This window comes from Thunnus thynnus, chromosome 7, assembly GCF_963924715.1.
Source record: "Thunnus thynnus chromosome 7, fThuThy2.1, whole genome shotgun sequence".
Classification (NCBI taxonomy): domain Eukaryota; kingdom Metazoa; phylum Chordata; class Actinopteri; order Scombriformes; family Scombridae; genus Thunnus; species Thunnus thynnus.
Window position 1 is genome coordinate 21,736,256 of NC_089523.1, and position 15,642 is coordinate 21,751,897.

The following is a 15,642-nucleotide window of genomic DNA, read 5'->3' on the forward strand; positions in this document are numbered from 1 at the left end:
GATTTTCTCTGCCTATGAGAATGGGGACCCATACTAATGCTTCTTCTACAGACAGTAGAGTCAACCACAAATCAATGGGGATAAAGCGGAGTGACACAGAGGGAATAAGAGAGTAGAGGAAGGACAGCTGGAGCAGACACACAGAGAGGAAAAGCAGAAGAAGAAAACACTGGAAGAAGATGTGATGAGGATGAAGATGAGGAAGCAGGGATGGGGAGGGGTGGGGGGGGAGACTCACGGGTCTGAGCGAAGCCACTGAAGAATTATGCCTGTTGTACAGTACAGGACCGAACCTTGTCTCCGTGGTAACCGGCTGAAAAGTAAGGGGAGAAAAAAAAAAAAGAAAGAGACTTTACATTTCCCAAATGACACAAATCAAGACGGAGTATAAAGTCAAGGGAACAGTTGCCATAATGAGGCTCTGCTTTCTCTGTTAATTTTCCTACATATATGTATGTGATTGTAACAGCCTCCATTGTCTTTTTTGTATTTCTGTCCTGTATCTCCACTCTCCTTTTCCATTTCTGTATTCCAGTCATTTTCTTCTTTTTAAGTTGACTGCACAAACAAACATTATTTCATAGCAGCAAGATCTTGATGCTCACCCTGTACAAAGATACGCACATAAAGCTAAGACGGATGCTGCTATGAAATGTTGCTTATACAGAAAATGCCATCCAATAAGTACTGTAATTTGTCGTAATAGGCACTTGTGTCTACACTGGCTTTACATCATACTTTGCATAAGTATTAGTCAGTTCCGAAAAGTTTATCAAATGATCAGTAATTGTGAGATAACTTCTCATTTCAAGCCTCTTTTATGGTGCGCCTGAAAAATGTATTTCACTGACTACTGAACCACATTAAAGGCTTTGTTGCATAACTGATGCAAGTGTGATATTTCCAACAACTCATTTCAGGCAAAAACAACACTAATAACAATGAAATAATGTTTTATGAAGCACTCATCAAAACATGGTTATAGAATATTTCACAACATGAAAAAACATAATTATAGAATCAAAACACGACACAGTAACACGTAAACTATGGACCAAATTAAGCCTCACTGATAAGCAGATTGCAGCTAAACGGCAGCAATGGTACAACAACATATACTGTAAATGAAAAAGATGACAATCAACAATAACAGAGTGATAAAAGCAATTAATCTTAAAACAAAAATGTGATTATGTTTATAATAGAATCAAAAGATATTACACAATAAATTAGTCAGTTTGTTCAACAGTAATGAGGCCACGCTGGAACATCACCTTGCAGCACGATTGCTGTGCAGTAGTTTGATTAAAAGGCTAAATAATTTTGGAATATGCAACACGTAGTCACAAAACAAAAATAATGAAGGGCTTAAAACTACATTTTCACACAGGGATCCTCTTCATGACAGGGGTCTCAAGGTCAGGTAATAAAGCACGACCGGTTCACAATTTTTCAAGCCTGTCTTTAAACAACAGTCAGGTGCCCATATGAACACTGAAACAGGTTTTGCTCACTGTTATCATTCCTCCTGTTCATACTGACCAATAGAAGAACCCCTTCAATTGAACTTACAATGTAAGTGATGGGGGCCAAAATCCACAGTCCTCATTTTGAGCAAAAATTATTTAATATTTAAAAAATTATTTGAAGCTAATATGAAGCTTCAACTAACCGAATCAGTCAAATCATGTCAATATCTTTCAATGTTACAGTCATTTTAGTAAACGTCTACTTTGTGTCTCAATGGACAGTGTTTTCCTGCTCATTTGCGAGGGAAGGATCGTAACAAAAAGGAGAACTTTGGCACTAAAAACAGTAGCTTTGAAATATATTGACTTGATTTGACTGATTTGGACAAGCCTCATATTAGCTTCAAATAAACTTTCAAATAGACTTTTGTGGAAGGAGGGCTGTGGATTTTGTACCTCATCACTTACATTTAAAGTGCATTATGAAGGGATCTCTTAATGACCAGTATGAACAAGAGGAATGATTAGAGCAAGAAAAACATGTGTCACTGTTCATTTGGTCACCTGACTATTGTTTTAAGACAGACTTGAAAAACTGTGAACTGTGATCTTTTAAGGCTCTTATCATGTCAGTTGATATTGTGTTTTAATGGTGCACATTTCCAAAAAGGTTTCCAGTCAACACACAGAAAGCATGGAGTTGTTTTTCCAGCACAGTATTAATCAGTGATCATCAATCAACTACATCAATTCTGAATTTCACTGGCAACCAGCTGAAATAGGGTTACTATCATCAAAAAGGTAACAGACGTTATCAGTCATCTCTGGTTGTTTGCGGCAGTTTTCAAATCTCATAGCTGAGAAAGATTATTATGAATCAGATTAATGTAATTTACTCCAAAACTGTTTTCTACTTTGTGTTTATTATAACCACTCATCATTTACACTTTAACAGCACCAGAGAGAAAACATTTAATTCAGTACACTGACTGAGTTGTGAAGACTAATAAGTCTGGTTCCCTACAAATGTAACGAATGAAGTAAGCAAAGACTAGATTAAATGTGTTCTAGCCAAAATGAATCCAGACTGTTTTTAAAAGAAGTTGACTCCCCACTAAGAGACTGGAGGAAAAATAAAGAGCCGGAGCTCTGGTTTTTCAAGAGTGCAGTAGTGTGTACTTTTTTTTTTATTAGTTTCTATGTGGGGGTGCTGGAGCATCAATAGAAGCTGAACAAAGCTTGAGTTACAAATTGCCAGTTTTTGCATATACCCATGGTCTTTATCAGTGACAGTGACAGTGGGCACTGACAGCACCGCAGTATGAATAAAGCTCAAAAAGATGCCTTTCTAAATTGACTTTATTTAAGTTCTTTGAGACAAACATAGGCTGTATATTGTTTTTCTCCCTTAATGAGAGCTATGACTCAAAACTTCAGCAAATTGCGACATGCAACTAAAGAAAAAATAGCACCAGATAAAAAGATATGTGGAATAAAATGTGGAAAATTTGATTTAAATTCACGGACTGGAAGACTGTTATTTGTCCCATTTCTTTGACAGTCAGTAATCATTTTCTTTGTCCATCTTTTTACTTCTGATCCTCTGTATCAGTCTCCCTTCATGTCATTTCCGAATTGCCTCTTTTCCCCCTATACTGCATCTATCTTATACTTTGTACTCTGCTGAATATAATTCACCTCTGATTGCTGAAGCTTTTCGTCTCCTGTAACTTTCCTCTGACTCAGTCCGCAAGTCTGCTCAAGGGATTTTTCCTTTAGCTTTGTCCGTGTCTTTCTGTGTGCATGGTCTCAGATGATTCCCATCTACTAATTCTAATATTTCTTGTCCATCAAAACAACTCATTTCCTGCGGTAATTATTCATTACATGTATTTCCCATATGCATCTCAATTAAGCCCATCCATCAAGAAAATGAAATAAGACACAGTGCACAATCTCAATATGTGGATCAGGCCTTTGTAGTTTGATGACGTGACTTCATGTGTATAAATACCCAAGAAGAGTACACATTAGGAGTTACATCTAGTTTTTTTCTGAAGACCAAGAATTTAACATAATCCTCAGGGACATCTGGACCAAGAAAATCTATAGGCCGCCAAATCAAGTTTAAAGCAGGACTTTGAGGGAATGAAACAGACTATTCATGCTTTTTGCTATGAAACATACACAACACTTAAATCTGTCCGTATATGTCTTAGAAAGCTAGATAACGTCACCAATGTCACCATCCTACACAGGCTCTGATTGGCTGAGTTGTTTATCCAAGCGCAGACAAAGCAACAGAGGAAAGCAACGTCAGACCTTTATAAATGAGTAACAAAAATCTGAGACATTGGCAGCAATTCAGAGGTCTGGAACCACTACAGTAGAGAGAGAATCATAAATCATCATCTTAAATAAAGATGCAATAAAGAATTGTCCTCATAACTGATTGATCTTCCATTTTTTCTTCAACTGATTAATCATTTGGTCTATTAAATGTCAGAAAATAGAAAAAAATGCCCATTGCAATTTCCTAAAGTCCAAGGTGATGTCATCAAATTAGGGCTGTGGGATATGACCAAAATCTCATATCCCGATATAGGTCATTTCATATCCCGATTATGATACATATCACAATATAGCACATTTTCTGTTCAATGAATTCAATGAATAAATAGTTTTACACCATTAATTGATTATCAAAATATTTGCAGACTGATTTTCTGACCATCAACTAATTAGCCTATTGTTTCAGCTATAGAGGGAAAAGAACCAAGCTGTGGAGAACCAGCAGCCCCTTCCTTTCACAAAAAAGAAGCCATGAGCAACCCAAAAACAATCGTGAATCAACTCTTCGGAAAGTCTCATGTTACCTTTTAAATTGCCAGTCATTCAAAATTGTAGGGTATTTATGTTGGTGCTTAAACATACAGTTCCTGCATTTTATGCATAAACATACGTTATGCATAAAAATACTTCCTTACCTCTGCAGGCGGATTTGGTAACCACAAGAATTTCCGTTCCCGACACTTTCTGCCCTCTCTGCTGCTACACGTTCTGCTACCTGTGAGGAGGCACACATATACAGGCGTTTAAGAGCACAGTCAGCACCATGAAAAAATAACCATCTAATCTACATGACTGGTGGAAGAAAAGACAAATGCATTGCATCTCCACGATTTCAACTCCACATCCACCCTCAGTATGCACACACCCACACATACTCCAACACAGTCAGATCTAAAAAACTAGAGAGCGCATACCGAGATGGCACTGATCCTACGAGGCTGCGTGCAAACCACTCGGCACATCGAGCCCATGCCACGGTTGATATGGTCGTCTAGGATGAACTGAGTAACCTGGGTGGTCTTTCCGCAGCCCGTCTCCCCGCTCACGACCAGGACACGGTTAGAGTTGATCAGCTGCACCAGTTCCTGAGGATGGAAGGATGGAACCAGATGTGAGACAGTGCAGGGATTATGGGAAAAAGGGGTGATGGCAGGGAAAATAAGGCTTCAAACTTGAACAAGAGTAATTAAGGATTTCAGACTTGTACATGACAAAATAAAGGCACAGCATGGAATTATAATAAGACATCATTTTTAGCAGAAATTTTGCAATTCATTTTGAGAAGGGCAGAATTTACATATGTGGGATCAAAAACGTACCTCTTTCTTCCCATAAGATGGTAATTTTTCCCTGAATTTCTGAAAACAAGAATGAACAAACAAAAGTTAACACTGAAAAAAAAAAACATCAAAAGAGAATGTTCTTAATCTTAATAACTTGATAATGGGAACAGTTGCACACCCAAACAGCTCTTGTGAAATTCTAATAATCACAGATTCTGTGAAGTGGTTTGGCATTAATTAATTAAACCCATAATTTAGCACACACTCACAGGAATCATAAGACATGATAATATTGCAATACTGTGACGTCACAGTGACAAAACTGCATATTAAAAGAATAGCATAATAGTCCTATGATTACCAAGATATTAATCCACCATATTACCCAGCATAATTCTGTAGTAGGGTGTTGTACTAAAACATAACTTTTTATTCCTTTTTATTTATTTAATGAGCAGGATTTAAACCATAGATATATGAAAGAGAAAAAACAAAAATGTAAATGTTAAAGTACAACAGATTGCTTGCACATTGTACTTCACGGAAGCTTGTGAATAAAATATTGTCATACCGAAGGCATGAGTAATTGTTTTGTGGCTGGTAGGAAAGGTGGAAGAAATCAGTTATTAATGAATTCCAGAAAAGGAGACCAAGACTTCTGAAATGAATTGTGGTTAGTTGTAATTTATGGAAAGTTTCTCCAGTTAAGAAGAATAACCTTTTTAGCTATTGTTAGGGATGTTAATGAAAGATTTAAGGTGTGCAGAAATGTGGATGGAGAATTATTAGATCTGTAAAGGTAAACATTTTTTAACCTGTAAATGTCTGACCTTTTAATTATAGTATTGTTGTATTTTTATTAAAGCTGATATGTGTACGCCTTAATGACCTAATTTTCAAACAGAGATTGCTATATTTTGATCATATCACCTTAATATAAAAAAATATCAGTAGGTAGAAAATCAAGGATGAGCATCTAGCCCAGTGGACATTTTGATATTAGCAGGCACATTATAAACTAAATTCAACATAAACTGTCATAGCAATGCGACCAAGACACTACTTAAGCAAGCCCAGAAAACCTCCAGGATGCTCCCTTCAACAGCTTTTGCTGCTGACTGTGTCAAAATGGATGTCACTAATTATACTCACCAGCATTTCTTTGTACTTTGGATCTGATTTCATCCTCTGCTGATCTCTCTTTAAGCAGTCATCCAGTGAACTGTCTCTGACAACCTCCTGAAATAAGAACTCCAGATCCTTGTCTTTCATTCTCAGTTTATCTTTCTCCTCCTCCTGCTCCTGCTCCTGCTCCTCATCTTCATCCCAATTGTCAGGGGTCTCATCTTTAGCCTGAGAGGAGTAACTAATAGAAAACAATAAAGGAGAAGATCAGTAAACAGTGTAAATATCCACAATGTAGTTGTTCACCAGACAATACTGGTTGTTCTGCGTTATTGGCATAGAGAAAAATCCAAAGACTGTATTTTCGGAGCAGGTCAAGTTGGTTTTGGCATGCATCTGGTTTGCTGGCATAGTTACCGTTGTGATTTATGAGTTGCTTTCTTCTGCTCTGCATTAATATCTTCCTCTTCATCCTCAGATTTGATCTTGATCTTATGTTTCTCTTCTTCAGGTAGCTCCCCATCAAAGTAACTGTATACATGGACCATAGATGTATCCATTAATTAAGTCAAATCTGTGTCAGCAAACACATCTCTAGTGAAATAGACACTCTAAGCACTTTAATTCCTATCTGGCTTTTCTTTATTGTACAGTTGAAATTACACAGTACACCAAGTTTTAAAAGGAAAAGCTATGCAAGCCCTTCTCACCAATGACCACTTCTGTTTGCAGCTGTGTGCCAGTTGTCAGATGTAGAGGCTCTTGAATCCCTGCCATCTCTCTCCGGACCAGGCTGGTCATTCTGGACAGAGTTAAGCAGCTTGGTAATCTGCTGCTCTCTGGCCTCATCCATCTGGACCACCGCTCGCTGCACAGAGATATGGAGTTTAGCTGTAACCTGATATTTAGCTCAAGTGCCTGACTTAATGTGATACCAAGGCTTGCTTTGAGGCAATGTCTCTAAATTTCATTTTATCCCACACATTGCTGCTGTCATCTGAAAATTTCATAAATCCAAGTTTGGTATTTTTTTTTGTATTTTAGTGACAGCTGAGGAATTACTTCCTTGACCACTTTGTAATTTCTGATTAGCTACATAAAGAAGTTTGCTTACTTTATGTTTGCTTATTTTTTAATCAACAGAAAATGAATGGCCAACTATTTAGATAATCGATTAATCACTTTGAGTAATTTTAAAATTTTTCTGGTTCCATTATTCCTCTATGATTGTGAACTGAATATCTTTGGGTTGTAGACTGTTGGTGAGGACAAAACATGATATTTCAGTTTGCATGTTGGGCTTTGGGAAACAGTGATGGACATTTCTCACCATTTTCTGACATTTCATAGACCAAACAACTTATCAATAAACCGAGAAGATAATCAACAGATTAATCGATAATGAAAATAAAGGTTAGTTGCAGCCCTAAAGAAAACCCCTGATAACATCATTGAAATGTAAACAGTTTTATTCGTCAAAGTTGACAAGCTTACATTAAGGAGAAGTGTGTCTATTGTTCAGGCCATTGTTTATCCACCAAATTTATCATAAGATGCTTCAGGATCTGCTTTGAAACTGGCTTACTACCTCTACTTAACCATTTTGAGGGGGAAACATGCGATGCATGACCAAGCAATCATGGAAGTTGTTTTCCCTGCTCCTGAAAAGGTTACCTTCGGTGATCATCAACACTTTTTATTAGAAGATGGGGAATTTCTTGCAGTGTATCCAGCATGATGGTGAAGGTGCACTGTTCTGTATGCAGCGTTGTTCACACAGTCTTTACACATGCGGAAGACTTTGCACTCTGAAACATTTCCATATTGAGGAAAATGCAACTATGGCCCAAACTTTGCAAAGTTTTTATTATAGCTAGCTGACCCCATGTCGGCTTGTAACTTCGGAAAGGGTTACAATACACTTTCCGGTTGCGCTGCTCTGTTGCGACCCAAGCTGCCATGCTGCTGTCTCATTAGTGTTTTGTTTGTGCTAAATGGTTCAGCTTTTTTATACTTGACAAGTTTAACCTATTGAGAATGTGATGATGGTCTTTTTGAAAGTACTCGGGTGTGCTTCTATGCTACACCCGAGGCCAGTCACCTGCTCCCCAACTACCGAGAAAACTGTGGGCCCTGACCTCAAGCAATTAGGTACAACCGAGGAAGAGAGGGAAGTGTGGAAGGGTGACACAGCAACTATGTTGAAGAGCAAACAGACCACCTCGACCTTCCATGATTCTCTGCAATGTGCGCTCCCTGAAGAGCAAAGCTGATGAATTACGAGTCAACGCCAGAGTCCAACACAAGTATTGAGATTTGTGCCTGCTTGTATTCACTGAAACCTGGCTACAGGGGGATGTGCACAACTCACCCGTTGCCCTGGAAGACTTCTCTATGGTGCACTCTGACAGGAGTGACACCTCAGGCAAGAGCAGGGGAGGAGGCATCTGTGTCTTTGTCAACCAAAAGTGGTGCTCCCAATTTACACTGAGGGAGTCCATTTGCACCTCCGACAATGAGCAAGCATTTCTAAGTCTCAGACCCTTTTATCTCCCCAATGAATTTGGGAATATTTTATTATGTTCTGTTTATATCCCACTGAGTGGAAACACTGCAAAGGCAGCCATCTTAATTAAGGACTGTGCACAGACAATTGCGATGCACTGCAGAAGCACCTTGTTTTATTGTTGGTGATTTTAACCTTCACAAGCTTGAAGCCACACTACCTGGATTTAAGCAATATGTGGGCTGTAAGACTCACAGAAACATAATTCTTGATAAATATTATGGCAACATTAAAGACACTTACACAGCCAAGGCTAAACCCCAACTCTGACCATAATGTTGTTCATTTAATTCCTGCTTAAAAGCAGTAAACCACAAGTAAAAATGGTACATGTCTGGGACGATGAGGCAATTGAAACTCTGAAAGGTTGCTTTTCTTCTTTCACCGACTGGGGTCTCTTTCACAGCTTGGACTTAGAGGAGGCAACAGACACTGCTGTAGGCTATATTAAACTTTGCAGAGACAATGTCCTAACTCAGAAAAAAATAACCATGAACCAAAACAACAAACTCTATATTTCCAAAGAAATTAAAAAGTGCACAGTTCAGAAAAAAAATTCATTTAAGAGTGTGGACCTTGTGGAAATGAGGAATATTCAGAGAGAACTTAATCATAATTTAAGGACGGCCGGGAGGAAAGTGAAGGAGAAATTTGAAACTCACTGCTCTTCAATGAACAGCAAAAAATTGTGGGATTCTATGAAATCTATGATGAACATGGTCCCAGCTAAAAAGTCTCTTGGTTTTTTAAACAAGGATGTTAAGGCCAATGAACTAAATGACTTTTATACAAGGTTTGAAACAGCTTATTTCTCGCAAGAGCAAAAAGTGGCTCTAGATATATGACCTGCATCTGACTGTCCAAAAATCATCATCGATCAGCATGCAGTAAAGAGACTGTTCTCACACACCTGCCCCAGGAAGGCCTCTGGTCCAGATGGCATCTCTGGGTTACTGCTGAATTCATACAGTGAAGAGATAGCACAGGTGGTGCCCCATTTACCAGAAGTCTTTAAATACTGTTCTTTCCATCTGGAAAATTTCTATCCCTGTTCCTAAAAAAGCATGCTGTAAGGAAAATAACGACTGTCGACCAGTTGCTTTTACTTCTGTAGTTATGAAACGTTTTGAGAAAATCATTATCATCATTAGTCAACTGTTCACTAGATCCTTCTCAGTTTGCTTACAGGTGTAACAGAGGTACAGATGATGCTGTCAAAACCATGATGCATTTCATATCTAAGCACTAAAGGTATGTATGTGTACTTATGTATGTCTTTTATTTGTAGATTTTAGTTCAGCATTTAATACTGTACAGCCACATCTATTAGTTATGAAGCTAGATGAGCTGAATAACCACCCTCTCATTATTAGGCGGTACCACTCGTTTTTGACCAACTGTAAAAAACAGGTCAGTGTTAATGGTATTCTTTCAGTACCCTGAACCTTGAACACAGGGCCCCCCAGGGTGTGTTAGTTCACCTGTCCTTTTTACTTTATACACTAATGAGTGTAGAAGCTGTAAGCCTAATAACTAAATCATTAAATTCTCAGATGATACTGCCATCTTTTAGGTTTAATGAGGAAGGACAGCAACTTTTCAGAGCCTGGTCTTGAATGTTAAAAAGACAGAGGAGATAGTCTTTGACCCTAGAGGAGTGGGTGAGCACAGGCCTGTTGTCATCCACGATGAAACCATCTCACAGGTCCCTCTCATACTCATCTGGGTGTTTTTTATTAATAGCTTGCTAACCTGGAGCATGCATATTGACGGTCTTTGTATCGGACTATCTTAACGTCTGCACTTCTTGCAGCGACTCAGTTCGTGATGTTGATCAGAAGTTTTTGGTAGTCTTTTATCAGGCGGTCTTGAGAGCCTAATTAGATACGACATCACAGCTTGTTTTGGTAACCTCTCTGTGCAGCTGAAGTCCAAACTAGTCCAACTCATGCAGAGTGCATGGAAGATATTAGGTGTAAGACAGCATCCATCCCTGCAGTATATCTATGTTCAGTTCTGAGGCAAGCCAACAAGATAAAAACCGACCCACCCATGTTCTAACGTTACACACTGAGTACCAGCTACTGCCAGTACCACACTGTCGATTGAACAGATTTAAAAACTCTTTTATCCCAACTTAAGTAAATTGCAGTAGATGAAATTAGGACGAAATCAATATAAAAACCAACAGATTTATTTTTACTTATATACTGATGATGGACTATTTTCCAGTTGTAGCACCCTTTTTTTATCTACTAAACACCAGTGCATGTTTTTTCTGTCTTTTTTACTGTATGTTTTATTATTATGTTCTTAGATATGTTTCTTGTTTCTTGTAGCTGTCTTACCCTGTCTTTTATGTATGTGGAATGTTTTTTTATGGGTGGAAATTTTACTGATAAAGTGAATCTTGGCTTACTCGAATTAAAGTTGACGGTCACCTTATTTTGTGCATGCTGAAGGCTCTAAATAGTTTCTTATGCAGTCACAGACAGACTCGCAGACAACCTGCAGTCACAGACAGTCATGTGCAAGAGCATGAAAACATAACGGTGCTTACTGATCTCCGGTCAGCCTGTTTCCTCCTCACGGCTCCGTATTTTGCGTACCACAGACCAATCTCACGGCCCTTCAGGTGGGGCGGAGGACGGTCCCGTTGTCCACCACCTCCTTGGTCCTGGTCAAAGTTGGAGCTGTGTCCTCTCGACCCACCTCCTCCTCTGTCCCATCTTTCTCTGCTACCATCTCTATACCCTCCTCGACCTCCTCTTCTGCCTCTTCTCCCACCTCCACCACCATATCCATAACTCATACCGCCGTCAGAAACAAGTGGCGGTAGCACGAAATTATACAATTATGTCAGAATATCCGTTTATCAGCAAATAACGATTTGTTGGAGTCTATTCGCTAAACGTTACTTTAGCTTGTAGCTGTTGGATGAATTTGTGGAGCAGAGACCGGAGTTAGCGCATATGACGCTACAGCTACGAAGTGAACGTTACCGACAGTTCATTTCTCAACAACTACATATAAATTTTCAAATGCTGTCCCGATAATTCACCCGTAAAACAGCAACAACAATGAGATGCTGCTGTCAAGATGTAGGCTAACAGTTCTAATGCTCGTTTCCATCCGGCATGTCGCACAGTATCGATGTCAGCACTTTCAGTCTCTGGAAACTGACGTCATGGTCTGTGATTGGTTATCCACATTCAAGTCTCCACAATACACACATCCATGCCATGGGTGTGTAATAAGAGCTCTTATAATACATCCATGATCCATGCAATCCATACAACACAATAAATACACTCTTGATGTCATGTGAGAAACCTTAAAATCTTTTTAAGGATGTTGTTATAATGTTTAGCGAATACAGACTGTAATATTGTCAGTACATGTTGTGGTTTTTACATTGATGTTGATGTAAACAACCTATTACCATGGCAACAGGTAAATAAAAGGCAGAGCATCTAGGCCTATTTTAATCCAGTGGCTGTAGAGATATTAATGCATGTGTATGTGGACTGTGCACATGTGACAAGTGTCAATAAGTTAACACAATGAGGTTTTATTCAGTGTTGTCCATTAATTCATTATTTACCAAACTTACATTTCCTTAATGAGTGATAAAGCAGAATCTGACTGTGTATCAGGCTATAACCTAGAGTACATTTCAAATATATTTGTTCAGCTTTAATATGACAGGGGCAAAACACACAGGCAGCGACTGAAGATGAAAAATATAGTTAAAGATTTTAAAATATATAGAGAGAGATCAAACACATAGAGATATGACTGTAAGCTCACAGTCTGATCCAGTAACAATGTGTTTGGGTAATTGCACTTGAAAAGACATCTAGGTTAAAATAGCCTGCAGTAGATTTTAAAATTTCAGACTTCTATTTGTATCTTGGCATAACAGGACTCAGCGATGCTGCTCGATCCAGCTCACTCAGAAATTTCAACATATAATCTCCAATATTATAGAAATTATGTTCCATCAGTGCGACCAATCACATCATGAATAATAGAGATAGTTATTCATTGATCCCACATGTCTAAAGCTTCATACCGACTTTTTAGATTTAAACTGAGATTGCATATTATGTGCAATTAATTTCAGTGCAGGAGCTGTCTCACAGACTGACGGCTGTCTTGTGTGCACAGTGTTTTAATGGAAGGACATGCAGAGGTTTTATTCTGAGTTGAGAGTGAATTCACGCTGTGAAATATTTGAATGTGAGAGCAATAACCGCTGTTCAAAGAAATGACTGATATGCATAAAAGCGGTAACTTTAGACAGTCCTTGATATCCAACCAGGATTTTGATTCTGACATAGCCTACAGTAACCCTGCGCTAATGAATGTGCTTCGATACGCGCTTTGATATTGACTGAATGAATGAGGAAATTAAACAGCGTGTCTGGCTCTGTAAGCGGGAGGAGACAGAGAGAAACTCAGGGTTTGATGAAGAAAACCTGCCAGCGAGCAGGTTAGATTCACAGAGTCAGTTACCATGGTAAATGACCCAGAGTTTAAGTTACTCTCTTTCTGAAACTGAAAACCCAGAGTTTCTCTCATCTCATGGTTAACAAACTCAGAGTTTTCATTAAATCCGCTTTCCGGAATACACCCCTGTGCTTGTTCCACAAAATGCATACATAACTATAGCCTTAATGACAGACAGTGCAATAAAAATGTCATTAGAGTGAGTTAGAAGTCATTTGTTGACCTTATTTTTTAAAAAGTCAGTTTTAAAAGCAGTAACAATATACCTCCTTAATAAGAGGTTTGATATTGAGCTTATAAACGTATATTTTGCAAAGCTGATTCTTTTTCTTTCAAAATATTAATTATTGTTGTGCCCAAAACCATAAAAATTAAAAAGTGACTCTGGAATAGTAATTTGCTTTTTTGACAAAAAATATTGAATATCTTGTAGACAATGTGGTGTTGCTTGCAAAATATTATTTACATAATGGAGATTTTACAAGTTACCTCCTGTGTTTGAAGTGAAACAAATTATGTTATGTATGTTACATAACATAACATAACATGACATGACATGACATGACATGTATGTATGTTATGCTGCTGTATTCTAGTGTCTGTTGGATTTCTGTACAAAGTTAATCAAACAGAAGAACCTCCAACTATTCATTCCCCAGACCCTACCCATGACATTACCCTTCAAACTCTAATCCTACTTATAATTAAAAGTCCGACTCTCGTCTTGACCTTGGAGACCTTTAGGAAGCAAGCATAGGAGAAATAAAAACAAACAAAAAAAACATGAACTTTTAAAAGTCCTCAGGCAAAACCTCCAGTTTGACAAACATATGCACAGAGACAGTCGGTGCTGTCAATGTAACTAGTTCATCCTGCTCACAGCTCCATGGAGCATCAGTGAATGACCCGTTGTCTGGTTGTCTGGGCCTTAAAGGTTACAGCTAAATGAAAAAGATCTACCCTGACTGCTATAGACCGTATCATCTCAAGGGCTTCTGGCTCTGCTGTATTATGGGCATTGTGGTGAATATCATCTATCAGCAGTTTCAAAGCAATTTCCTCACATTTATAAAAACTCTGCAGCTTTTTCTCTGTTGTAAAATGTGATACTAATTTATCTATCCATATACAGTTTGATGATTATAGTGATCTATCACCCTCTGAAAATTCATAAAACCATGATATCATGATGTATTAATGACAGTAACAATTAGACAATAACAACATGTCTGAAAACAACAAGTCAATGCTGAAGTTAGCGAGAAGCAATTAACAGTTAAGAGATCATTTTCAATCAATAATTGGTTCTGCTTTGTTCTTATTTGAGAATTTTGTGGTGGTTGGCAATTACAGTGTGCTCTCATTTCTTTTCTTTACCCTTCATTGACTCTGTTTGTTTTTGGATGTTCACATTTTCAGCAACATATCTAATTGGATTATACTCAACAGTCTCTAGTTTTAAATTAGCTGGAATATTAAATGAGTAAAAGATGTGTTTGTTGCATTTCTCTCTGTCTTCTACTCCCCTCTCTCCCTCTGTCTTTGTCTTACAAAATCAAAAAAAAAAAACTACATACATGCAATTAGTGCCATGAAGCACATGGGAGAGAATAGAAAGAGAGATGAAAGGTGCGAATCAGTCATTCATGTGGTTTGTGCATGATGCTTATGATAGCTTGCAGAGTAGATCCATCCCTCCAAGCTCTGTGTCCCTGTCATGACCTATTATGCATCACCACTTTTAAATGAACTTCTTTTCATACCCTCTCCTGCTGTGTTGTCATCATGGCAATGATACAGATGAGAATATGATACGCCTCATTTTATAATCAGTGAAGTGAACAGTTGCACAGTGTGTCCATTTTCATAGCCTTATCCACATTTTGTAATTAAGGAAATCCAGCTTCACACACAGGCAACAACATAGATACAATGGAAGAAAATCATTTCCGGAGATCAGAAAATGTATTCATCTGGATAAATTGAATTATTTACTGTCTCTTTGTGTGAAAGATAATCTCTATTTATTTAATTTATGTGAAATTTTGTTTCAGTCAGTAATTTGTTGAAGAGTTTGTTTTCATCAGCTTTCTCACATCACATCTGGCTTTGTTTTTAAAAAGGTAAAATTTTGACAGAAATATATTCAGTCTTGTCTTTGAGCAGGGCTCAGTATGAAAAATAAAAAGAAATCACCCATGATCAACTAAACTTTGTTTGCTTGCACTGTGGGTGACTCACAGCATTTCTCCTCAGCCACCAATACTTTCTTTTATCTGTGTCATTATTTTGAAATGTGTGATCACTATCAATATCTCACTCGGCTGCTCTGAGA

At 38.0% G+C, this 15,642-nt stretch overlaps 1 protein-coding gene across 2 annotated transcripts in view; it reads right to left on the reverse strand.

Moving 5' to 3' along the window:
* Positions 1–11,950, reverse strand: part of dhx36 (DEAH (Asp-Glu-Ala-His) box polypeptide 36) — a 28,252-nt gene extending 16,302 nt beyond the window's left edge. The window contains exons 1-8 of one of the 2 annotated variants that reach the window (XM_067594934.1): positions 11,356–11,949; positions 6,940–7,097; positions 6,647–6,760; positions 6,257–6,470; positions 5,141–5,179; positions 4,736–4,906; positions 4,457–4,536; positions 239–313 (exon numbers count right to left, since the gene is read on the reverse strand). In XM_067594934.1, coding sequence (XP_067451035.1) covers positions 239–313; positions 4,457–4,536; positions 4,736–4,906; positions 5,141–5,179; positions 6,257–6,470; positions 6,647–6,760; positions 6,940–7,097; positions 11,356–11,607 — 1,103 coding nt within the window. In that variant the 5' untranslated portion in view covers positions 11,608–11,949. Of the gene's footprint in view, positions 1–238; positions 314–4,456; positions 4,537–4,735; positions 4,907–5,140; positions 5,180–6,256; positions 6,471–6,646; positions 6,761–6,939; positions 7,098–11,355 lie in introns of both variants that reach the window. The other variant, XM_067594935.1, reaches the window with a different exon arrangement.
* Between the last annotated feature and the right edge of the window lie 3,692 nt (positions 11,951–15,642).